At 59.6% G+C, this 23290-nt stretch overlaps 1 protein-coding gene across 5 annotated transcripts; it reads right to left on the bottom strand.

Annotated features, from left to right (window-relative positions):
• Positions 1 to 185: 185 nt before the first annotated feature.
• Positions 186 to 22571, bottom strand: BRPF1 (bromodomain and PHD finger containing 1). Of its 5 annotated transcripts, none has more exons than XM_074957263.1 (14): positions 22539 to 22568; positions 20754 to 21362; positions 18309 to 19268; positions 14753 to 14909; positions 13493 to 13624; positions 12840 to 12986; positions 11581 to 11893; positions 9239 to 9541; positions 4866 to 5153; positions 4625 to 4772; positions 3732 to 3868; positions 3520 to 3638; positions 1285 to 1439; positions 187 to 1107 (listed from the first exon to the last, which is right to left on the bottom strand). In XM_074957263.1, the coding sequence occupies exons 2-14, from the start codon at positions 21350 to 21352 to the stop codon at positions 924 to 926; spliced, it is 3642 nt and encodes a 1213-aa protein (XP_074813364.1). In that variant the 5' UTR covers positions 21353 to 21362; positions 22539 to 22568; the 3' UTR covers positions 187 to 923. The 5 variants fall into 5 exon arrangements, with proteins under 5 accessions (XP_074813361.1, XP_074813362.1, XP_074813364.1 ...); XM_074957264.1 differs by having other exon boundaries at positions 12858 to 12986; XM_074957265.1 differs by having other exon boundaries at positions 919 to 1103; positions 22539 to 22569.
• Between the last annotated feature and the right edge of the window lie 719 nt (positions 22572 to 23290).

Here is a 23290-nt window from a genome sequence, read left to right as displayed (position 1 = left end):
AGGCCACCGAGCCCCGCCCCCCGGCGCATGCGGCCCAGGCCCCGCCCCAGGGACGTGCCCTACCTAAGCCCCGCCCCTTGGCACTGCCCAGGCCCCGCCCCCCAGGGACCCCTGGGCGGACCACGCCCCTCCGCCCGCAGCACCAGGCCCACGCCGGGGTCCCCAGAGACGGTTTATTTTCTAAGAATCAATAGATTTTCTTCCTTCCAAATAAATACAAACGAGCGTCCGACCGCGGCGGGGAGGAGACGCGAGTCCAGGGGGGGCGGGCAGGGCGCAGCCGATCCCAAGAGCTCCCGTATCAAAGTGTGCGAGTAAGAAGGTTACAAAGAGATGGCCCGGGCTACGCAGGCTGGAAGGGCCCTGATAGGAAGCGCTGTTTTGTACCAAAATGCTTCCCCCAAGACACTGAAACGGGCTACAAATGAGAATAATTTAAATTCTCCATCCTGTACAGTATTTACAGTGCCCCTGCGGGCATGGGAACTTCACCTGCTGGAGGTGTGCTCAGTGAGCGAGGCACCAGCCCCAGGCAACCGGGCCTCGCTGGGCAAGGGCCATGCCCCTGGGAATGTGAAATTCGAGACCGAGCAGGGCCAGGCAGGGCAGCACAGTAGGAGGGGAGGCTCTAGCAGCGCCAGCTGGAAAAGAGGGAGGGTACAGAGGGCACTGCTGGGCACTGCCTTCTGCAGCAGGCTACAGCTCTGCCTGCTTCTGCTCTAACACACTCACTCCTGCGCTGCGAGCGCCAGGTGCTCAGCCACAGCTGCTTTCAGGAGCACGCTCTCTGTCCCAGTGACTAGGGCAAGCCCCTGCTCCTGTGCAGACCAGCTGCACTAAGTGCCCAGGACTGAGAGCCCTGTTTGCCCTGAGACTGAGAAGCCATGAGCAGAGCCAGTGGATCAACGAGGGAGCAGCTGGTGTCAGTCACTCTCGCTGGAGTCACTGCTCTGTTCGCCTTGCACCTTGTTGCGATGCTGCATGGCACGGTGGTAGGCGATCTGCACAGACTTGCGGATGTTTGACTTGCGGCCCTCCAGCATCTTCTCCTTATCCAGGTCCTGGTTCACACCCAGTGGCACAAGCTTGGTCCGGGGCAGCCACTGCCTGGAGGAAAGGACATCACACCTCATTTGAGGCTTCCCATCATCTGCATACCCCACCCCCTCCCTGGTGGAGTTCACTGACTCGCCCTCACCACCCCATCCCCCGCAGGCCATGCTCTGTCTTGCTGGGGGGTGCAGAGCTGGCACACATCAGGAGAAAGCCCTGGCCCGGCCTTACCAGGTGCGCTTGTTGTCAAAGAAGAGGACGAGGTAGAGATGCTCTCGTGCTTCCTGAGTCATCTGCTCTCCCAGCTTCAGCACCTCCAAGGGAGGCACTGGGATGGGGACGCCATGATGGAACATACCCTCCCGTGGCATCTTCGGATCAATGATCTGCCAAACCAGCAGGGAGACAAAGGTGAGATCCCAGGGAAGGGGCAGGAGGGGGAGCACAGAAGCCCTCACCAGCCCCACTAAGACACTGAGGAAAGTCTTTCCTGGGGGGCATAAAGGCAGAATCAGGATTGGAACAAGCAGAGTGCTGCCCGGCCCCTAATAATCCGCTCTCACACCCCCGCTCCCTCCCCCCGGCTCAGCTCTTGGCAGCAGTATCCCTTGGAACCCCACCCAACAGGACCTGGTTTGAACAGTTCATTCCTAAGTCTTGTGCTTAGAACCCAAAGGCCCCGTGTCAGTGATTGCACTGGAAAGCGGCTGGCTGACACCAGCTCCCTGAGCGCCCTGTCGGTCACCGTGACAACCTGAAGCAAAGGGGCTGCAGGTGTGTGCAAAGAGGCAACACCACAACCAGTTCAGGCTAAGCCACAGGGGCTCTCTCCAGCTCACATCCCCACTTCAGAAACAGCCTTAGCTCATGCTTGTGTTTGCAATTCCTTGCCTTCCGCGATGGGCCTCTGGCATCACTGACAAGACAGCAGCTAGGCAGCTGGTGTGCCGAGAGCACTGCCTGCCATGCTGACCAACAGACTCATCGTTTCCTTCTGTCATCTCTGCTCTTCTGTTTAGACTGCGAGCTGACTGGGGCAGGCTCTGTGCATACAGCACCTAGCACAGCAGAGGCCTGGTCTGTAACTGGGGCTCCAAGGCAATGCCCCAATACTAACAAACCAATGATCTTGAGAGCCTCAGGGAAGAAGAGCCTCCAGCTCCCCAGGGGCTGCGCCTACCACTGGACTCACAAGTGAAGTCGTATTGGAGACCCTAGAGCCCACAGCTCAGCCTCCCGTCACCTTGGGGACCAGATCTGCAGGGACAGGGGTATTTCCACGCTCAGAGCTGAGGCTGGAGAACCACCTTCTGAGGTTTGATTGCTAGGTTTTAAGGCCAGAAGGAACTTTATAATCTGAGCACCTGCAAAACACAGGCCAGAGAGCGCCACCCAGCGATGCCTGCACTGAGACCCACCACTGGGGCTAACTAAAGCAGGACTAGTTAAGAACTGAGGAACAGCTGGGGCCAGGATCACTAGCTGAGGGAGCCAGCCAGCAGGCCACACTATAAAGGGGTTCACATATCATCATCATCAGGACTGTGCTGGGTCAGACCAATGGTCCAGCTAGCCCAGTGTCCTGGCTCTGGCAGTGGCTAGGTGCTGTAGAGGGAATGAACAGAACAGGGCAGTTATTGAATGATCCATCCCATCGCCCACGCCCAGCTTCTGGCAGTCAGAAGTTTAGGGACACCCACAGCCCGGGCTTGTGTCCCTGCCCACCCTGGCTAACTGTCGTTGGTGGGCTGCCCCCATGAACTTATATCGTTCTTTTTTTGAACCCAGTCATACTTTTCTTCACATCCCCTGGCAACGAGTGCCACGCGAGAAGTACTGCTGCCTAACCATGTTACGTGAAGGGGCAAATGATGCTTCCCTGTTCACCCGCTCCACCAGTCACGATTTTACAGGCCTCTCTCCCATCCCCCCAGTCCTCTCATTTCCCAGCTGAACAGCCCCGGTCTTTTTGATCTCTCCTCATACGGAAGCCGTTCCATGCCCCTAGTGAAGACCATGCATAAGTGTTCTCTCTGGGAGGCCGGGGGCAGAGGAGACCGGAGGCCACCCCCAGATCTCAGTATAAGACCCAAGAACAGGGGTCCCCCACAGGATTTGCACACTGGAGCAAATGGCAGATGTGCTTTAGCCCTAATTGTTACGGGAAGCAGGAAGCCCCTTAATTCCCCCACTAGTCACAGGGCTCAGGGAGACTAGCCTGCTATCGGCACAAGAGCAGCAAGCCTCCAGCCGGACTGGCCCAAGGATGGTAGTGACATGGGGTGCAGATCATTTGGGTGCAAGGGGCGGGGATTCCCAGGGTTCTGGCCCATCCAGTAAGAGTGTCAGCTTGTTGGCCACAGAGAGTCCATCCAGTCCCTCACTGTGAGTCAGGCAAAGGTTCTGCCAGGCCCCGGATCCTGCAGGGGGAGCAAAAGGAGAGGACGCGCAGCCTGCTGTACCCACCAGTGCTGGGTACGATGGGTACCCCCGGCACTTAGCCCACACCAGGTCCAAGGCATCCAGAGAGGAGTCTTCGTCTTCCGACAACCACCCGGCTCCACGCCCAATGCTCTTCCGCACCACTGCGCCAAAGAAAAGGGGGGGAAGAATTAGCACTGACGCTTCCAGACAGCGACAGGAGCTGGAGGCTGCTGGCCGAGGCCCAAGATACTCACTGCTGTGACCCACCCCTCGCCCAGCACCAACAGAGTACGACTCGTTTTCCGTTCCAGAGGTATCCTCACTGCTGTCCTCCGGGAAGTTCACACGGGAGAAGGAGGGCTTCCCTCTGCCCTGCTTCGAGGGCGTCGTGCTGTGGGAAGGCAGGGGAGCAGTCCTGTTACTAGGCGCCACATTACCCTTCCAGGCACTGTGTGCGTGCATGTTTGTGTGGTGGGAAGGGACCTTAGGACACCCACGCTTTGGGGAGGCGGCCAGCTAGTGCCCTCAGGAATAGAGCCCACAGCACTCGGCAGAAGAACTGCCCACAATAGTGTCCTGAGATATGGGGCTCTCCAGGTGCCTTTGAAAGGGGGAGTCAGTGGTTAAGTGAGAAGGGTTCCCCCAGATGGCATGGGGCCCCCCCACTCAGCCTGGGTCTTCACTCCAGGGCAGGCCTGGGGTCCCTCTATCCACAGAGACAAAGGAACTGGCACAATCCACCCAGTCCATGCTGGCCTCCAGCAGACACACGTGCGGGAGCAGCCTCTGTGCAGGTCTCTGGTTCGGGCTCTCCAGCCATGGCCTCACCAAGAGGGCTGTTTGACAGCTACCCGCAGGGCAGGGCTGAGCGCTGGCAGACTTATAGCATGCCAGGCCCAACGAGTCCCAGCATCTGGGCCTTCTGCTCCTCAGCAGGCATGTCACAAACATGCGTGGCTTTGGGTGCTGCATGTGACAGGAAGGGGCAGCCGTGGTGGGTGCTGCAGCCTTGAAAGGGTCACTGCTAAAGGGCTTTACAAACAGGCTGATGGACCCACTCCTGGTACAGCCGCTGGGACAGAGCCCCTGGCTGGCCTAGTGCCCGAGGCCCGGGGCCAGCCGGAGCAGAGCCGCCCGGGCACGGTACCTGGTGCGATCCGAGGCCGCGCTGCTGCTGCTGCTGCTGCTGGACTCCGAGTCAGAGCTGCTCCGCGGAAGGCTGCAGTCGTTCCGGTAAACCAGGAAGCTCTTTTTAACCGGCTGGCTCCCGCCACTGAAGCCATTGGCTGACAGGTCTGCAGCAGAGCCAGGCGAGGGACAACATCAGTCACACACACAGATCCAGCACAGCCCCCTCCGACCCACGCTGCTGTCGCGGCCACACTCACCAATGGGAGGGTCTTCGGTGGATTTATCGCTGTCACTCTCCGAGCTGGAACTTGGCCGTGGGCTCCTCCCTCTTTTCCGCTGGCGCTGCGACCCCTCCATTGCTGGAAGCTGGGGGGGACCTATTGGGCTACTCCCATGCCCTGCAGCTAGCTGGCTGTCCCGGTTCTTGGGTGGGCGTCCGGGGCGTTTTGGGGGCCCTGCAGTTTTGGGGTTCTTTTTGGAGAAGAGCACGGAAGTCCTCCTGCCGACCTCATGCGCTGGGGTGGAGGAAGAGTTGGGGCCCAGACCTGGAAGAGAGAGGATGAGAGAAAGCATGTTCAGAAGCTGGGCAGCAGGCTCCACCGCCCTGCCCCACTCCCAGCTCCCCAAGGGAGCTCTGGAGATCTGCCCCCACAGCTCCCACCGCCTCCGGCGAGGCCCTCGGGCAGCAGTGTGCACAAGCATGAGGGGAGAGCTGTGGGGAGCCCAGAGCTGGCACAAGAGGCTTCCAATCAGCAGCAGAGCTTCGTAAGGAAGGGAAAGTCCCACGCCTTGTCCCATCCTGCGGGAGCCTTGCTCGTGGGCCTTGCCACCACTGCCCTCACATCACCAAACCTGGGCAGTTAGCGGAGCTGCCGAGACGCCTCACCGGAGGGGATCTCTGGAGAAGACTCCACCCTAGCAGGTGCAGCCACTCCCTCGTGTTCAGAGACGCGAAATTCAACGAAAGGAAGCAAGATGAGCAGCAACAGCATCTCCCGAATTCCTCAGGCTCCAGCTGGGAGCTGCCCAGCCCTGCTGCACCCCTGAAAAGCTACTGACATCTGAAGTGCTTGTGAAAAAGCTTGCACTTCCCTGTGCTAAAGGCCAAGCAAGCCTGCAGCAGGAAAGTCGTGCAGCCCCCGAGGGCCCCGAATTCCCACTGGGCCCCATGCCCACAGTCAATTCATGGCCTGTGGTTATTTCTGACAGGGACTGGTTTGAAGGATGGAATTTCTGCCATGCTCTCAAGGCAGCCAGGCCCAAAGCCTCCTTCCTCGTGTGCGCCAGGGAAGGGGGAGCTTGTAGCTGGTCAGTGGCTCAGCCCCTAGCTCTTGGTTGCTGCATTGCTCTCCAGGCAGCCTAGCTGACCAGCCAACACTGCTGGCTGCCATCCACCTCTGACTCCGTCCTCTGCAGCCTGGCTCCAAGGCACAACGCAGGGAGCATGCCCTGTCAGCCAATTAACTGCCTCTTGGGGGAAAGCTGCCAAGCAAGTGGCAGCTGCAGGCAGGTCCTGGCACAGCTAGGAGACAGGAAATGAAATGCTGGGCACCTGGTGCAGCAAAAAGGGAATCCTGGATTGGAAAATGCCCAACTCTACACTCTGGAGTTGGCAGCTGTTCCATCTGAGACGAACAGGACAGGTCATGCCTGCCAAAGCTATTGATCCCAGCTTTCCTGACCTTCCTGGGTCACGCTCACGCATGGCCCTGCTAAGGAGTGCCAATATGTGGGGTGTGGTAACCCTGCCCTGGCACTAGGCCCTGCAAACAGCAGCACAGAACGCTGCCCTGGGGTGGGACAGCCAAGGAGGGGGGCACGAGCTGGGAGGGGGCTCCGAACCCACCCGAAGGGGCAGTTGGAAAGAGCTATAGGGGAAGGAGGAGGATGCAGAAGCTGGAGCGGGTGGAGCTGGGGAAGAAGGTAGGGGATCAGATAACAGAAGAACTGGGAAGTGAGAAGGAGGAAAGCAGGAAAAGAGGAAAGTCAGACCTGGCTCTGGGACCAGACACTCAGAGAGGGAAGTGGAGGGAAAACATCTACAGATGTGCAGCAGAGAGCATCAAGGCAATCTACCTGGTGAAAACAGGACAGGCTCCAAAGACAGTTTAAACCAGACCCTGCAAAGGGTAAGCGAGACATCCCCTGCCCCCACAGAGCCTGAAGCAGGTGACCAGAGATTGACACAGCAGGGAGGGGGGAGTGTTGACCTGGGAATGTGTCCTGGGGATGGGAGACCTGAGAGCCTGTCACCTGAGCCAGGAGGGGGAGGGAGAGGTAACACCTCTGCCCAGGAATGTGAAGACAGGCTGCAGGAGAGAGCCTGGGGGGGGGGGGGGGGGGCGGGGGCGGCGTTGTTTAGTTTTCAGTTTGGGGCTGGGTGGAGGAACGCAGGGAACCCCAGGGCTGGGGTCTAAGCTCCCTGCTCCCCCAGAAGGACTTGACTGAGGGGTCCTGGTTGTACCCGCAAGCTCTGGTTTGGACTGTGTTCCTGTTGTCCAATAAACCTTCTGTTTTACTGGCTGGCTGAGAGTCTCAGTGAATCCTAGGAAGAGGGGTGCAGGGCCTGGACTCCCCCACACTCCGTGACACCGTCTAGTGACACAATACAGGTCAAAGGGGCCCAGTGCCCAGGTGAAGGCCCCAAGTGAAGAAACCCGCTTGGGGACAAACTGGGTGCAAAGGGACAGCCCCAGGAGCAGCCACCCCAAGGAGAGGCAAAGAACAGGCCAGCGAGAGCGGAGCTGCACTGCCAGCCCAGGAGAGGAAAAGCTGCCCAGGCTGCCGGAGAGCAATCTCTGTTGCTAACAGCACGGCTTTGGACCTAGCTGGGCAGCGTGGCCAAGGCCCCACGGATCCTGAGCAGGAATCCTAGAGATGCCCGTTCTAAGCATCATGCCTTGGCCACGACTGTCCAGTTTCAGCTCCTGCTGCCTGTGGGGCTTTCCCGTCTCACTTCTCAACACATCAAAGGAGCCCTTGTCGTCTTGGTTTGCTCCACCTCCCCTCCCAGTTAGCCCAGCCGGGTCAGCCCACTCCTCCCAGCAGGTTCCTGTACCCTCCCGCTCTGGCCCTGCTCACACCCCGCCTTTCATTCCTCAAGGGCCCAGCCTGACCCCCATCCAGAGCCCCACCCCCACCTAGGCTTCCCCCTGCTCCCATACAGGCTCTCCTGGCCCCACCACCACCTGGACTCCTGCCCTGCCCCCATCTGGGCTCTCCTCGCAGTTAACCCAGGCGAGTTGGGTCACTGCAGGGAACTGGCCAAAGGGTTCCATCAGCCTACAGGACAGGCCCCAGGTGGAGCAACGGGTAGTGATCAATGGCTCCATGTCTAGTTGGCAGCCGGTATCAAGCGGAGTGCCCCAAGGGTCGGTCCTCGGGCCGGTTTTGTTCAATATCTTCATTAATGATCTGGAGGATGGCATGGATTGCACCCTCAGCAAGTTTGCAGATGACACTAAACTGGGAGGAGAAGTAGATACGCTGGAGGGTAGGGATAGGATACAGAGGGACCTAGACAAATTAGAGGATTGGGCCAAAGGAAATCTGATGAGGTTCAACAAGGGCAAGTGCAGAGTCCTGCACTCAGGACGGAAGAATCCCATGCACCGCTACAGACTAGGGACTGAATGGCTCGGCAGCAGTTCTGCAGAAAAGGACCTAGGGGTTACAGTGGACGAGAAGCTGGATGTGAGTCAACAGTGTACCCTTGTTGCCAAGAAGGCCAATGGCATTTTGGGATGTATAAGTAAGGGCATTGCCAGCAGATCGAGGGACGTGATCGTTCCCCTCTATTTGACATTGGTGAGGCCTCGTCTGGAGTACTGTGTCCAGTTTTGGGCCCCACACTACAAGAAGGATGTGGAAAAATTGGAAAGTGTCCAGCGGAGGGCAACAAAAATGATTAGGGGACTGGAACACATGACTTATGAGGAGAGGCTGAGGGAGCTGGGATTGTTTAGTCTGCGGAAGAGAAGAATGAGGGGGGATTTGATAGCTGCTTTCAACTACCTGAAGGGGGTTTCCAAAGAGGATGGCTCTAGACTGTTCTCAGTAGTAGCGGATGACAGAACAAGGAGTAATGGTCTCAAGTTGCAGTGGGGGAGGTTTAGGTTGGATATTAGGAAAAACTCTCTCACTAGGAAGGTGGTGAAACACTGGAATGCGTTACCTAGGGAGGTGGTGGAATCTCCTTCCTTAGAAGTTTTTAAGGTCAGGCTTGACAAATCCCTGGCTGGGATGATTTAGTTGGGGATTGGCCCTGCTTTGAGCACGGGGTTGGACTAGATGACCTCCTGAGGTCCCCTCCAACCCTGATATTCTACGATTCTATGACCTTTCCCTCCCAGAAAACTGGGAAAAACAGCATCTCCAGTTGGTTCCCAATCCCCTTGGGAGGGGCCCCGCTGCAAGGGGGAGCTCCCAGCCATCTTCAGGGACACTAATGAGGAACCAAGGAAGGAGCAGGACCTCCCCCGACCCCAGCCTCTGCTCTGGGAGGGAAGGTCCATGGCTGCTGATTCTGCATCCTCCACCCTTCTCATGCCCTGCCCAGATGTGGGGTTACGCCAAGCCCCTGGACATAATGTGCTGTGCCAGAGCGTCAATACCACCTCCTAGCCAGTACCTTTGCCAGTTTCCTGGCTGCTGCTCTCCTCTGCAGCGCTGTCGGTCTGCATGTCCTTCTCACAGGGATGGTGGGCCTGCAGAATCCCCCTGGCGGAGGGGCCGTGTCTGTCCAGCACATCCCGTGGGTGAGCCAACTTCCGGCGCAGGACTGTGATCTCCTTCTTGATCATCTTGGCACGGCGGGAGCGCCCGATGCTCTGCTTCCCAGCATTGACCTCATCCAAGTGCTCCAGCAAGATCTTAAGCTGCTCCTCCAAGGGCAGGTGCTTCTGGTTCTCTGACAGCAACAGCCGCACCTCCTCTGTGGGCACAAAGAGGGGCAGATAGGTGAGAGAAGCCAGGTAGATCTTTGGAATTCCCTTCCTCCTGGACAGGGTACATGGCAATCAAGAGGGGATTAACCCACGGGCACAGAACAGTCACCTGAAGGGGCCCAAGAGATGAGCTCCTTGGGAAGGGAGGAGCCGAACAGGCTTAGCCTCAGAAATGCAGAGAATAATCCACATCATGCTGAATGGGCCAGGGGACTGGCAAGAATAAGACAGGGGTTTGCAACTGGATAGAGCAACACAAGAATCAATTCATTCGGGGGTGTCCTGGAGCAGGGAGAGGAGGGTTGTTCCCCCCCGCCACCCCCAGCTCTGGGGAGACCCCACTTCCTGGGCCCTGTGCTCAGCTCCAGGCCCCGCAATTCCTCCGGCAGCCCAGACTGCAGGGACAGGGCCAGCCCTGCGGGTGGGTGGTCCAGGCGGTGGCCCAGGGCGGCCCGCCAAAGGGGGAGCCGTGCAGGGTTTGCCCGATTTCTACCTGACCTGCTGAGAGCTAGCTGGGCTAACAGAGGCAGCAGACAGGAAGGTGAAGCAGCTCTGGAGAGGGGGGGAGGGACCCGAGCTGCAGGGGGCAGTTGGACGAAAAGCTGAGCTAGATAACTCCTCCAGAGCCGGGGTGACCCTCCTCCCCGAGGCCCCACTGCTCCTGTCCCCCCCTCCCATTCCTCCCCAGAGCCCCTGGTCACTCTGGACTGGGCGTATCCTCCTGTCTGCTGTGTGCGGGGGACTGATATCAGGGTGTTCCCCCTCCCCACACCTGTGTACCTGGTCTCTACTGAGCTGGGATGATGGGACGGGGGAATCGGTGTGATCTGCTGCCTCTATGGGTCCAGCAGCAGCTGCTTGGGTCTGAACAGACCTTCAGGCACCTGACCCTGAGTGCTTTCTTAAAGAGACAGCGTGCTCGCCATGCACTCAGCACACACACGGTCTTTCACACACTCCCCTCAACACATACACCTCACAGCACATACACCTCACAGCACAGACCTGATATCAGGAGCTGCTGCTCTTTTGCCCTTTCCTTACACAGCCTGCAGGGAAAGTGACCTGGATGCAGGGAGCCCGGATGTGGCTCCTTGCTCCCCCCACACAGCTCCTGTCACTGCATCCAGGTCAGTTTTCCCATGTGGGTGCAGAAGGGGGATGCAGAGGCTAGGAGCACAGGAGGGGGGCAGAGGTTGAGGTGAAGAGGGCACAGTGCAGGGGTTAGGGGTGCAGGAGGGGAGTGCAGGGGTTGGGGTCAAGGGGGCACAGTGCAGGGATTAGGGGCACAGGAGGGGCCGGGGGTTGGGATGAAGGGGGCACAGTGCAGGGGTTGGGGTGAAGGGAGGGTGTGGAGCCCATGGGGGCCAAGGGCAATGGGGGGGACCCACAGGGACCATGGTCACCAAAATGCAAGTTCACCCAGGGTGCCACGTTCCCTAAGGCTGGCCCTGTGCAGGGGCGTGGGGATGGCCCTGATAAGGGCAGTGCCCTCCATTCTGCACCCTCACTGCTCTGCTGGAGGGAGCTGAGAGGGGAGCAGTGACTGAAGGGAAGAGTCTGGCTTGGAGGCACACAACAGCAGCTTGCCAGAGGCCCCTGCATGGCACAATATGCACGATGTCACCCCCGAATTCTTAGCACAAGACCACAAAAACCAGATTCTCTTGTTGCAGGCTGACCCTGCGCACCGACAGCACCATGGGGCAAGCCATGAAGCCCGTCTCCATCTGGGCGAGCGTGTCACAGCTGCCAACCAGCAAAATGCACCTGACCCTCGGGGTCCAGAATTGACCTGGGACTGGCCCTGTCTCTTTGGGGAAAGGGCATGTGGGCTGCCTAGGAGACATAAGAGGATGTGGCAGAGACTGCGGGGGGAGGATGGGGGCACTAGATTATGTGCTGAGGAGGGGGGACAATCTTGCCCTGGCCTCCAATGATCTAACAGAAATTCTCAGCTGTGACTTCCACAGGTGACCCTCCTGCATGCAGCCTTTGCACCCTGGGAGGGGGTGTCAGTACCCACCCTCCTCTGTGTCTCGGTGCAGCGCTTCGTCCACAGGGATGCAGTGTGGAAAGTGCATGCCTGTCTCAAAATCAATGCCCATCTTCTCCGCTTGCCGGCGAGCCTGGCGCAGCACAGCTCCCCCCTGCTCTCGCAGCCGGACAGCCGCACGGTAAAAGATTGTGTCCTTGGCATTGTATTTCAAGCAATTGCTGACAATCAGGTTGAAATCTTCCTCAAAGTCATCAAAGTTCAGGTAACGATAGGCCTCCAGGTTCTGCTTCATGGTATAGAAATCCATTGGCTTCTTGATGTGATCTAGATAGTCTGGGACCTGCACAGGGAGAACAGTCAGAGCTGAGCCTGGCAGTCATACCTCAGAACTACCTGCTCCAAGAAAACAGCTGTTAGAAGAATCCAGTCCTGGTGCTTTGCCCCAAATGGCATTGCATACCCTGCAAACACTGCCCGCTCTGTGTAGACACAGGGAACGGCAATACCCCGGCACTACCAGACTGGGGCTAGACAAGCGGACCTGCCTACTGCAGCCCAACCCAACACTGGGAGCAATACAGTTAGAGGTATTTCAGAGGTGCCATTGCACACCGCACAGCCCTAGGCCTCTCCTCCAGCCGGTGGCAAGCAGGAATCCGGCCCCGGCTCTGGAATTCCCCAGGGCATGGCAGAGGCTTGCTTTAATCCCAGATGGGTTGGAGGGGGTGGAATTTCATAGCCCAGTTACACAGGGCTCCAAGACATACAAACACACAGAAGAATTGCAAGAATGGGACAGCGGGCGCAGGCAGGCACAGTGCAACCCTCTCCCCAGCCCCTGGCAGGACAAGGCCGAGAATGACACAGCTGACAGACTCGGACAGTGTTTTCTGCTGCACCCGCTCGGGAGAAGTCTGAGGCCAAACTCATTTCATGTCTATGTCTAGACAGAGTGCTTCCAAGGGAACGGATGGGAGCGTGCTGAGTGTCCCACCGCACCTTGCCTTTCCAAGCAAGGAGCCCCGCTTGCCTGGCCTGGCCCGGCCCACCATGCACGCAGAGAGATCGTTGACACACAAGAGGAAGACAGACCATTAATCTCTCTGCCAGTCCCTGCTCGATGCTACAGTCACAGCTGTGCTCAGCTCAGCTGCCCATGTCCCCACTTGGCTAACTGCCCCAGGCTGCCCGCTAGCTGTCTGGAGAGCACCATTTGCTGCCCTTGGCATGGGCAGACTGGGGTTGAGTTCGAGCGAAGTAGAAATCTGGGGGGAGGGGGTTCTTACTTCGTAGATTTCTGTTACCTCAGACAGAGGGACCGGCTCGCTGAAGATGTTGCCCGTATCCTTCTCCTGGAGCTGCTCGAGAGTCCTGCGGAGGAGGATGAGGAAGGGGGTCAGCTGCATCTCCAGCGCCACCTGCTGGATTTTAATCTGAAACACAAGAACAGGGCGGGACTGAGCCTTTTGCCTCCTTGACCATGCTACAGCCAGCCAGGACAGCTACTGCCCTTGGGACGCAGACAAGGCTCACAGGGTGAGATCTGGACTTCAGAGAGATCCGCTTTGTAGCAAAGAGGAGCCATTTCCCAGCTGCTTCAAGAGGCCAACCTCCCCGCGTGATGGCTGCACGCAGGATACTCTGACTGGAGAAACAGGCTCTGACTCAGCATGTCAATGCCAGTGAAAAGCAGAGATGCAGGAACTGCACCTGCACTTCCCAAAGCCCCACCCCCGTTCAGACCCTGCTGGGGCAGGGCACCGTGTAAGCACACACCACCGCACGGCATAGACAGGAGAACCAGCCAGTACCCGCGGGGGGACCTGCGCTCCCCTCCCTCCCCACACTCAGGTCAGGAATATGGGCTCGCCCCACAGCTCCTGCAGGATGGGCCTGTGCTGTCACCCCCAAGCTCCCAGGAGGGACACGCAATGGTTACCGTCTCTCTCTTGAGCTTCTCCCGTTTGCGTATCAGCTCCACCAGCAGGCGCGCGCGCTCTAGGTCATGGCGGAGGCGCTGCCATGATTTCAGCTGCTCCTTCAGGGCCCAATTCTTATCCTCTGTCTCCCTCTGCAGGAACATCAGAGACCATGAGATGGAGGGAAGCAGCTCCCTGTGGCAGTGTGCTGGCACTCTTTCCCCCGTGAAGAGGGAGGGGCCTGACCTATCTTTATTTTAAAAACCCTGCCTACATTTTCAGAAGTGACTTGTGATTTTGGGTGCCCCGGCGCACCCAAAAATGGGTTGATTTCCAGCCAGTGCCAAGCCCCTGCGGTGTCTCAAGTTGGGCAGTCGCTTCTGAAAGTGCAGGCTCCTCGTCCCTGGGGTTAGAGAGACCCTTCCCAGCACTGACCCCAAGCAGCACGGCCTGCCAAGTCTGCAGGTAGAAAAGCTGGTGTGCCTCCGCAGCTGCTCAGAGCTCTGCTAAAGGGCAGTGGAGCCAAGCTAATAATACTCTGGTCAGTTTCGCTGCCGGGGCAGCAGGGAAATGGTGAATTTCACTCTGCTGGGGATAGCTAGGGGCAGGCGCTGGAGCTGCTCTCCAGGAGCAGCCCACAAACCTGAGAAGGAGCAGAGTAGGGGAGACCTCTGCCCCATCCCAGCACCCAGGGTGCCAGAGAAGAGGTAGGGTAAGAGACGCCCATGAGCCAGGAGGCTCTAAAGTGGTGAGCAGGGAGCAGAAACCCCCTGCTCCTTTCCAGAAACCAGAGGCACCCACTAGGGACAGACTGATGCAGACGGTAGGAACAAGAAGGGCCCAGAGCCAGAACTCTGGTAGGACCCCTGCATCAGGAATGGGGGACTGTGTTTCTCCTCGGGACACTGCCATGGAACTCACTAGTAGGTCCCCCACTCTCACCTGGCCTCTGGCTAGCGCTCTCTAGTAGGTTTTTCCAACCCCTGCCAGCTGGAGATGGGCAGGAGAGACCAAGCCAGCTAGACACACTCTTTGCATCCCTCCCCACGGCGAGCTTTGGAAGGTCATTGCCTGGCAAGTCTAGGATGCTGAACAGAGTAGAGAAAGGGGAAGCAGCTGTGGTGTGGAGCTGGGACTGCCCTTTCCTCCCAAGGACAGTTCGGGCCATTCTCCGGCATGGCTCTGAAATTGCAGGCACCACGTACAGGAAATGCTTCGGCCCCAAGGCCCTGGGGTGCACAAAGCACACAGGGCATCAGTGCCCAGAGCCCACCCCGTACCTGGTCACAGTTCCTTTGTGACTGCAAGTGTGTCTGCAGCCGGCGCAGCAGAGGCACCCCATTGCGGGACTGTCTCTTCAGTGTCCAGTAGCTGTGAAGTCTCTGCATGAACTGGCTCTTCCTCGGGATGGTTAAACGGTTAGTGATCTTACTGAGCCTGGGGAGGGAGGGAAAGCACGTACATGATCAGCCAAGTGAGCCCTGCCACTGCCAAACCAGGCCCAGCAAGAGGGGCCTAGTCACACAAGCCAAACACCAGAGACCCAGCTCAGGGTTGGCTGGGGAGTTTCCTGCAAGGCAGCAGTCCAGCCGAGAAGGGCATGGGACAGACAGGCTTCTCTGCAGGACTGTGCTCCATGGCATTCTGAGGGACAGTTATAATCCTTCCTCCTGCACATCAGTCTGGCAGGCGGGGCTGGGAACTCTGCACAGGGGTGTCGCAGACAGGATGGGCCTTCGCAGGCCTCTGTGAAAATTACAATTATTATGTGCACGGTGGTAGTGCCTACAGCCTGGGTCTGGGCCCTGTTGCTGGGCGCTGCACACACAACGAAGGTCCCTGCCCTGAAGAGCTCCCAATACACAATCAGTGTGTGTAAGAGGAGGAAAGGGGGGGGGATCACGGGGCTAGAGGGGTTAGCACCAGGCCCAGCTGAGTGACAGGGCCCAGGGACTCCAGGGACATGGGTTTCTGTTGTCAGTCACCAGCTGAGGGGCCATCACTGGCCAGCCTCAGGGCCCTGTTTCTTGTGGGGCTTGCTGCAGGGCGGGGCTTGAGGAGGGCTGTGCAGGCAGCAGCCATGTGGCCTGGGAGGTTGACCCAGCCATGGGGGCGTACAGGAAAATCTTAGTCCAGCAGTTCTCAAACACATAGTCCATGGGAGTCTGCCAGATACCTGGCGCTGACTCTCCTCAGTACTGCACATGTGTTCCCAGTGCTTATTTCCCACCTGGGCATCCATCAGGCTCATGACAGCAGTGGCTAAGGAGCTAGCAAGAGCCAGGTGCTGTACGAAGTCCAGCACAGAGCCACCCTGAAGAGCTTACGGTCTAACGAGACCAGACAGACCCAGGGCGGGGGAAGGGGTCGAACGCCAGCTGAGTGACCAGTGTGGTGGCAGCAAACAGCATGCTAGGGCCATCACTTTTGGGGGGCAGTGTTAGAAGGAGATCAGCTAAATGGAAAGGAAAAGGAAAAGAGGGACAGAGGAGAAGAAGAGGAGAGTGAAGGGCCAGTGTGGCGTAAAGCTGAGGTGAAGAGACTGGGGAGGGTTGGCGCAAACAGACAATCCGCACAGTCCAGTCCTCTAGACACCCAGAGTCCCTGCTTTGGCTACTCCTGCAGCTCCGCAGCTGGAGCCTCTGGCTGACTCTGGTCTGTGGGGAGCTGGGGGCTGGGCAAGGGGTGGAGGGTGCCCCTAACAGACACTCTGTTTAGATGCGATCCATTCTTCCCCGCGTGCTGCATGCATTTCTGAGGGAGCAGGGGAGGGCAGCCCTGTTAGATACTTGTTGCCACAGTTTGCACAGTAATAGCCAGCATTTTCACACACTGTTTCTGAGAAACTGGAGGGCCCCAGGCCAGAGCAATCACTTCTCCATGTGCTCCACTGGGACATAGTGACAGCAGCAAGCACACACGCAGGCTGGCAGGGAGTCAAACAGAAGTCAAATCTCCAAAAGGAGAGACTGCAGGCCCAGAATCAACCAGGAGAAAGGCAGTGAGCCAGCCTAGTCGGCAAAAGGCCAGAACCCCAAGCCGTCAGCTCAGGAACAGAGATCTCTCCCTGCACAATACACCACAGCACTGTCTCTGAGCAGTCTACACCCATGTGAACCAAACCCCACCACTTCTGCCTATCCATTCCCCAGCCAACAGGGACCCAACACAGCCTCAGAGATCTACTATCAGCCTGAAAGAGAGAGTTGGAGTCAGGCTCTTCCTAGCCACAGTATGCGCTCCAAGGAGGAAGTAGACTCAGTAAATATTCAGTCCTATCAGGCATCCAGCGTGCTAGGATTTCACATGGTCACTGTCCAGGCCCTAGTTCATCCCTTCTCCCCATATCACAACACAAGAACAAAGAGGCATTTAATTAAACGGAAGATGGCAGACCACATGAACTGGCTCTTCCTCAGGATGGTTAAACGGTTAGTGATCTTACTGAGCCTGGGGAGGGATGGAAAGCACGTACATGATCAGCCAAGTGAGCCCTGCCAAGCCCAGCAAGAGGTGCCTAGCCACACAAGCCAAACACCAGAGACCCAGCTCAGGGTTGGCTGGGGAGTTTCCTGCAAGGCAGCAGTCCAGCCGAGAAGGGCATGGGACAGACAGGCTTCTCTGCAGGACTGTGCTGCATGGCATTCTGACCTCAACCCCAATAAGAGGAAACACTTTTTTCACACAACATGTAGTTAGTCTGTGGAACTCTCTGTCACATGATCTCACTGAGGTCAAGAACTTCAAGGCTTAAGCCAGTTTCTAACTATTAGAGACCAGGATAAGGTCTAACGTGGGGGGGCAGATCATCCCTAGTGTGGGGTTCTCCTTCCTCTGAAGCTTCTGAGGCTGGTCACAGTCAGATACAGAAGACTGGATCAGACAGACCCTGGGTCTGATCCAGTCTGGCAATTGCTATCTCCTTGCAAAGCCCCACCGCTCTGCTGGTTACCAGCCCTTCATCCTCTTACCCAGCTCACTTAGCAAGGCCACTGTACAACTGGCATGCTCCCTGTCCTGCTTGGAGGGTAAACTGCAGGTCATGAGACAGCTAACAGGAGGTGAGAAACACCATGAGGACACCACAGATCCTGAGATTAGATGACCCTTGTGGTCCTGGCTAACCTTATGGGTCTGTGGAGCACAGGGGGTTTCCTAGTTCCCACAACTTCTATTGTGCTCCAGAGGAGTGCAGGTACCACTCCAGGCTGGGAGATGGGGCTGGTTAACAGCCAGCAGAAAGCATAAAGTTAGTGCCTTTCCTGGGACCCTCACATGGTATCCCAGCAGCCAGGTCCATTCTGCACAGACTTCTTCAGCAGGATGGCCTTGGCCCTAACAAAGAGCTGAAAGAGCAGTAGGGCCAAGGGGAGAAATACAAACCAAGTCAGATAAATTAACAGTACCCCCTTTCTTCTACAATGGTTTGTTCCAAAGTCCCTGAGGTTAACATAACAGGAAGGGAACCCTGGGAACCCCCAGCTGCTTCCTGCCGTTAGACTAACAGAAGCCACCTCCTGCTCCTGCCCCAGCCACCTTCAGGGAGTGGCACAGAGGAGAGGAGCTCAACTTGGACGGAGGAAACTGGCTGCAAGCCCCAGAGTCACACTGCTTGCCGGATCCACCAGCGAAGCCACCGAGCACCGCGAACAAGGAATGAAATAAACCAGAGCTTGGAGGGGCTAATGACAGGGACACAGACTGTCTGGACAGGCGGGCCGTACCCGTGGGGGGCATGCAGGACCCCAAGGCAAGGGGCCGTACTTGTAGGGGGGGGCCACAGGACCCTGAGGCAAGGGACTGTCTGGACAGAGGGGAGAGTGCCGGGAGCCGTACCTGTGAGGTGGGATGCAGGGCACTGACACCACAGGTGCTGCCGCTCGCTTTTCTGCCAAGATCTTCCTTGCCTTCTTCATTTTGATTCTGGATTTGGCCTTTGCCTTCTTCACCTTCTCTGAGCTCCAGCCTTTGCCCTCCTCCTCCTCCTCCTCGTCCTCCTCCTCCCCTTCGCTGTGGGAGAGGGCAGGGAGCCTGCGCACAGAGCCGGGTGGCGTGTGGATGTCACAGTAGGCAGTTTTGCGCACACTGAAGGAGGTGCCGTTTGCTCCCGTCTCCCGGACGGGCTCCATTTTCATGTAGAGTCCAGCCTGCTGGGCACAGGTGACATGGAAGGCAGTGTAGCAGTTGGCCTTATGGCACTGGATGCAAGCCCCAGAGCCACGCTGCTTGCAGATGTAGCAGGTCAGCTTCCACCGGGCAGGTGGGATGTGTTCAATGCTGTCTATGGGCTCCAGGAACACAGTGTTGGCAAAGCAAACCTCTGGGATCCAGAGGGCACAGACCACATGTGCCCAGCGCCCATCGTCTGTCTGCTTGAAAGCACCACCCTTGTTCGGGCACAGAGCACAGTCCACTGCCCTGGAGGGGGACTGGAGACACCTTCTGCAGAGCCACTGGCCCTCGGGGATGTAGGGCACCCCATAGCACTCCTGATGGACAGCCAGGTTGCACATGTCACAGAAGAGGATGACATTGCTGTTCTGACACTCTCCATCGTTGCAGATGCAGCAGACTGCGTCCTCATCAACCAGGGCATTGGGGTCCCCCTTGTTGTGACTCTCAAAGTAGGACTCCTTCTCCAGCCGGTCCATTAAGTACTCAAAGATCTCCTGGGGAATGGGACTCACACCCTCTGTCTTCCGTCGGTCATTCATGATATCCAGCCAGATATAATCTTCCTCGTCCATGTCATACTCCACCTCCTCATCCAGCTCCTCTGCTGACTTTTCAATGTACCTGAGAGGCACATAGAGAGGGAATGAGTGACTGGGAGGGACCAAGAGCTAGTCCAGCCTAACCTTCCAAAGGGACGAGAGGGGGAGATTTTACCACCAGGGCCACAAAGCAGCAATAAGCCAGAGAGAAAAAGGAAGGGGAAGGAACCCACTGAAATGAGAGATGTTGCCGCACGCCCCTTTTCTCAGTTACTGAGCAGAACTACAGTATGCTGGTGCGGCCAGCACAACACAGCAAGGACACTGCACCAAACAATGCTCCTGCTTGGCAACTGATGAAGCTTGGGGTGTCTCACAAAGACAAGGCAATCACTTGGAACATGGTACCAACCCCCAAGCAAGTTCCCATGTGTTCCGGGGGCCATTTGACCTAACAATGCTGAATTCTGTGGTGAGAAGGCATAGAGCACAGTTTGGGTTTGTCATGACAAGGGACCGAATAGTCTCTTTCCCTCCCAATTGGGGGATTTGGTTTTTGGAGGAAGGGCTTGACCTTCTGGTTTCCTATTCCAGCAGCTAAGGGCAGCACTGACCTCGCCATTATCCTCACCTCCTCCCAAACAGCCACCCTGATGAGGCACAGGACTTGGAGATCTCTAGTACAGGGATCAGAAATTCAATAACGCTGGCCTCACATTCCAGAGACAGAACAGCAAAGTTCAGCTCAATGGTCTCCATTAGTCTGCAGACAAGTGGGGTAGTTCAGCTTTTCTCATGGGCTGGCTGCCACATCAAGTCCCACTTGGAATCTCTTCTTCACGCACATAAGAGGAGAAACTTGTATTGTGTTTTAAACGCTTACATTCTGGAGCAAATTCTGCAGCCAGTTACACGGAGCAGAACAGTGGAAGACATAGGATACGTCTACACTGTGGCAACACACAGCAGCTGACCTGGGTCATCTGACTCGGGCTGTGAGACAGTAAAATTGCAGTGTAGACCTTTGGCTTGGGCAGGAGCTAGGGCTCTGACACCTGCAAGGGGGGAGGGTCCCAGAGCCTTAACGTTTACACTGCAATTTGCTAGCCCCCAGTCCAAGTCCGTTGACATGGCCCAGTCACAGGTATTTTACTGAAGTGCCGACATACCCTCAGGAACCGTCAGGCTCCTGTTCCTCCACCTGCTATGGGACTGTACCAGTGAGAAGGGATTTGATAACAAGAGAGGTTTTGGCAGCCAGACAAGAAGTGGGAACCGAGTCTCCAGCTTACAGACCCCAGTCCAGGGCTAACGGGACACCACAAAGGGGAGCAAAAGAAAAAGTCCCTGGAGCCTGAAACAACAGTGCAGCAGGATCTGTAGGATTCACCTCCCCAGACAGGCACCAGAGAGGCCCAGAGAAGGATCAGACAAGTACCATCTACACTGCGCCTGGACAAACTACTAGTAAATAGAATATGGGGAACAATCCTGCCCCAGCCCCTGGGGGACAGCTTAGATGAAACCTAGCAGGGAGTCCCCCCGCCCTCCAACATGCAGATGGTACCTGTAGTAAGAAGTGGGGCGAGGTGGTGCATCAGGGGTGTCCTGCTCCAGTTCCCGGTACACCACCTCTGGGAGCTTGGGGGTGGTGCCTGCAGAGGCGCTGTGGTGATGGTGGTGGTTGGAATCCTTGCGCTTCTCCTTGTTCTTGTGCTTGCCAGCTTTAGGGGTGGTGGCCGGGGTCTCGGTGTTCTCCTTGTTGCTCCCATTCTCCAGCACCTCCTCAGGAGCCTCCTCATCCTCTGACACTACATCCAGGTTGTCAAAGATGCTGATGCGGTGCACGCGTCCGTGCAAGTCCACTTCCACCATGCGCTGGGCCTGGGCGTAGGTCATCACTTCACGGCCCGGTGACTGCGAGGTCTCCGAAGGGCTGGGGGACTGCTTGTTGGCGGCGCGGGCCTGGCGCCCCTTCTTCTTGTGTTTGCGGATGGGAGTATGCTGGGGTGGAGGGGGGTTGTCATGGTCATAGTGGTAAAGATGGTACTCGATGCCGCTGTAGCTCTTGTAGATCTTGCGGCAGGTGCCCACGGGGCACTCGTAGGGGGGCTTGGTTGCCCGCAGATTGTGGCAGAATGTCTTCACGTCAAAGTCCACCCCCATGGCGTCACCTCTGCAAGGGAGAGGGGTGAGAGACAGGCATGGGGTGCTGTCACGTGCCCCCAAACCTCCCGAGCACTCGCCCCCCAGCGCTCTCACTACCCACCCTGCCCCCTCCCTCATCCCCTGCGGGCTCGCCCCCCGGTGCCCCCCGCCACTCCCCCCGGGCTCGCCCCCCGGTGCCCCCCGCCACTCCCCCCGGGCTCGCCCCCCGCCTCCCAGTGCCCCCCACGCCCCGGGCTCGCCCCCGGTGCCCCCCGCCACTCCCCCCGGGCTCGCCCCCCGCCTCCCGGTGCCCCGCCACTCCCCCCGGGCTCGCTCCCCGGTGCCCCCCGCCACTCCCCCCGGGCTCGCCCCCCGGTGCCCCCCGCCACTCCCCCCGGGCTCGCCCCCCGGTGCCCCCCGCCACTCCCCCCGGGCTCGCCCCCCGGTGCCCCCCGCCACTCCCCCCGGGCTCGCCCCCCGGTGCCCCCCGCCACTCCCCCCGGGCTCGCCCCCCGCCTCCCGGTGCCCCGCCACTCCCCCCGGGCTCGCCCCCCGGTGCCCCCGCCACTCCCCCCGGGCTCGCTCCCCGGTGCCCCCCGCCACTCCCCCCGGGCTCGCCCCCCGGTGCCCCCCGCCACTCCCCCCGGGCTCGCCCCCCGGTGCCCCCCGCCACTCCCCCCGGGCTCGCCCCCCGGTGCCCCCCGCCACTCCCCCCGGGCTCGCCCCCCGGTGCCCCCCGCCACTCCCCCCGGGCTCGCCCCCCGCCTCCCGGTGCCCCGCCACTCCCCCCGGGCTCGCCCCCCGGTGTCCCCCGCCACTCCCCCCGGGCTCGCCCCCCGGTGTCCCCCGCCACTCCCCCCGGGCTCGCCCCCCGCCTCCCAGTGCCCCCCACGCCCCGGGCTCGCCCCCGGTGCCCCCCGCCACTCCCCCCGGGCTCGCCTCCCGGTGCCCCGCCACTCCCCCCGGGCTCGCCCCCCGCCTCCCGGTGCCCCCCACGCCCCGGGCTCGCCCCCGGTGCCCCCCGCCACTCCCCCCGGGCTCGCCCCCTGGTGCCCCCCGCCACTCCCCCCGGGCTCGCCCCCCGCCTCCCGGTGCCCCCCACGCCCCGGGCTCGCCCCCCGGTGCCCCCCGCCACTCCCCCCGGGCTCGCCCCCCGGTGTCCCCACCCCGGGGCTCCCGCGCGGGGCAGCGGCCTGGGACTCACCGGCCGCCCGGAGGCCGCGCTCAGCGGCGGAGCCCGGTCGCGGCGGGCGGGGGCGGCGGGGCCATGGCGGCGGCGGGGCCGGGCCGGGCCCGGAACAATGGAGGCTCCGGCGGCTCCTGGCGCGGGGCGGCCCCGCTGGGTAAAGCGCCTCGCGGCCCTTAGCAACCGCACTTTCGCCACGGCCGGGCGGGACAGCGGGCGGGCCGGGCGAGGCCGCGCCGGGCCGGGCGGGACAGCGGGGCCGGGCCTGGCTGGCGGGCCGGGGCGGGCCGCGCCCTACCGCGCCCCCCGGAGCCGGGCCGCGCCGGGCCGGGCGAGGCGAATCTGCGGCCGGGAATCACTGGCGGCTCCTGCCCAGCCAATGAGCGCGGGGAGCGCCGGACGCCTGGGTTCTCTCGCTGCCGGCGGTTCGAGGAGCAGGCCCCGCCCCCCGCGGCCAGCCCAGGATAGGCCCCGCTGGGGGGGTGGGCAGGGACGGCTGTGGGGGGTCAGCAGGGGGGCTGAGGGGGGTCGGCAGGGGGGATGGGGAGGGGGGCTGTGGGGGTGGGTAGGGAAATGCAGGGGGGGCTGTGGAGGGTCGGCAGGGGGAAAGGGGAGGGGGGGCTGAAGGGGGTCAGCAGGGGGGATGGGGAGGGAGAGCAGGGGGGATGGGGAGGGAAATGCAGGGAGGGCTGTGGGGGGTCAGCAGGGGGGATGGGGAGGGAGGGCTGTGGGGGTGGGTAGGGAAATGCAGGGAGGGCTGTGGGGGGTCA

This window comes from Natator depressus, chromosome 7 (genome assembly GCF_965152275.1).
Source record: "Natator depressus isolate rNatDep1 chromosome 7, rNatDep2.hap1, whole genome shotgun sequence".
NCBI lineage: Eukaryota > Metazoa > Chordata > Testudines > Cheloniidae > Natator > Natator depressus.
Note: the sequence above shows the minus strand (reverse complement) of the source record. Positions and strands in the feature narration are given on the sequence as shown.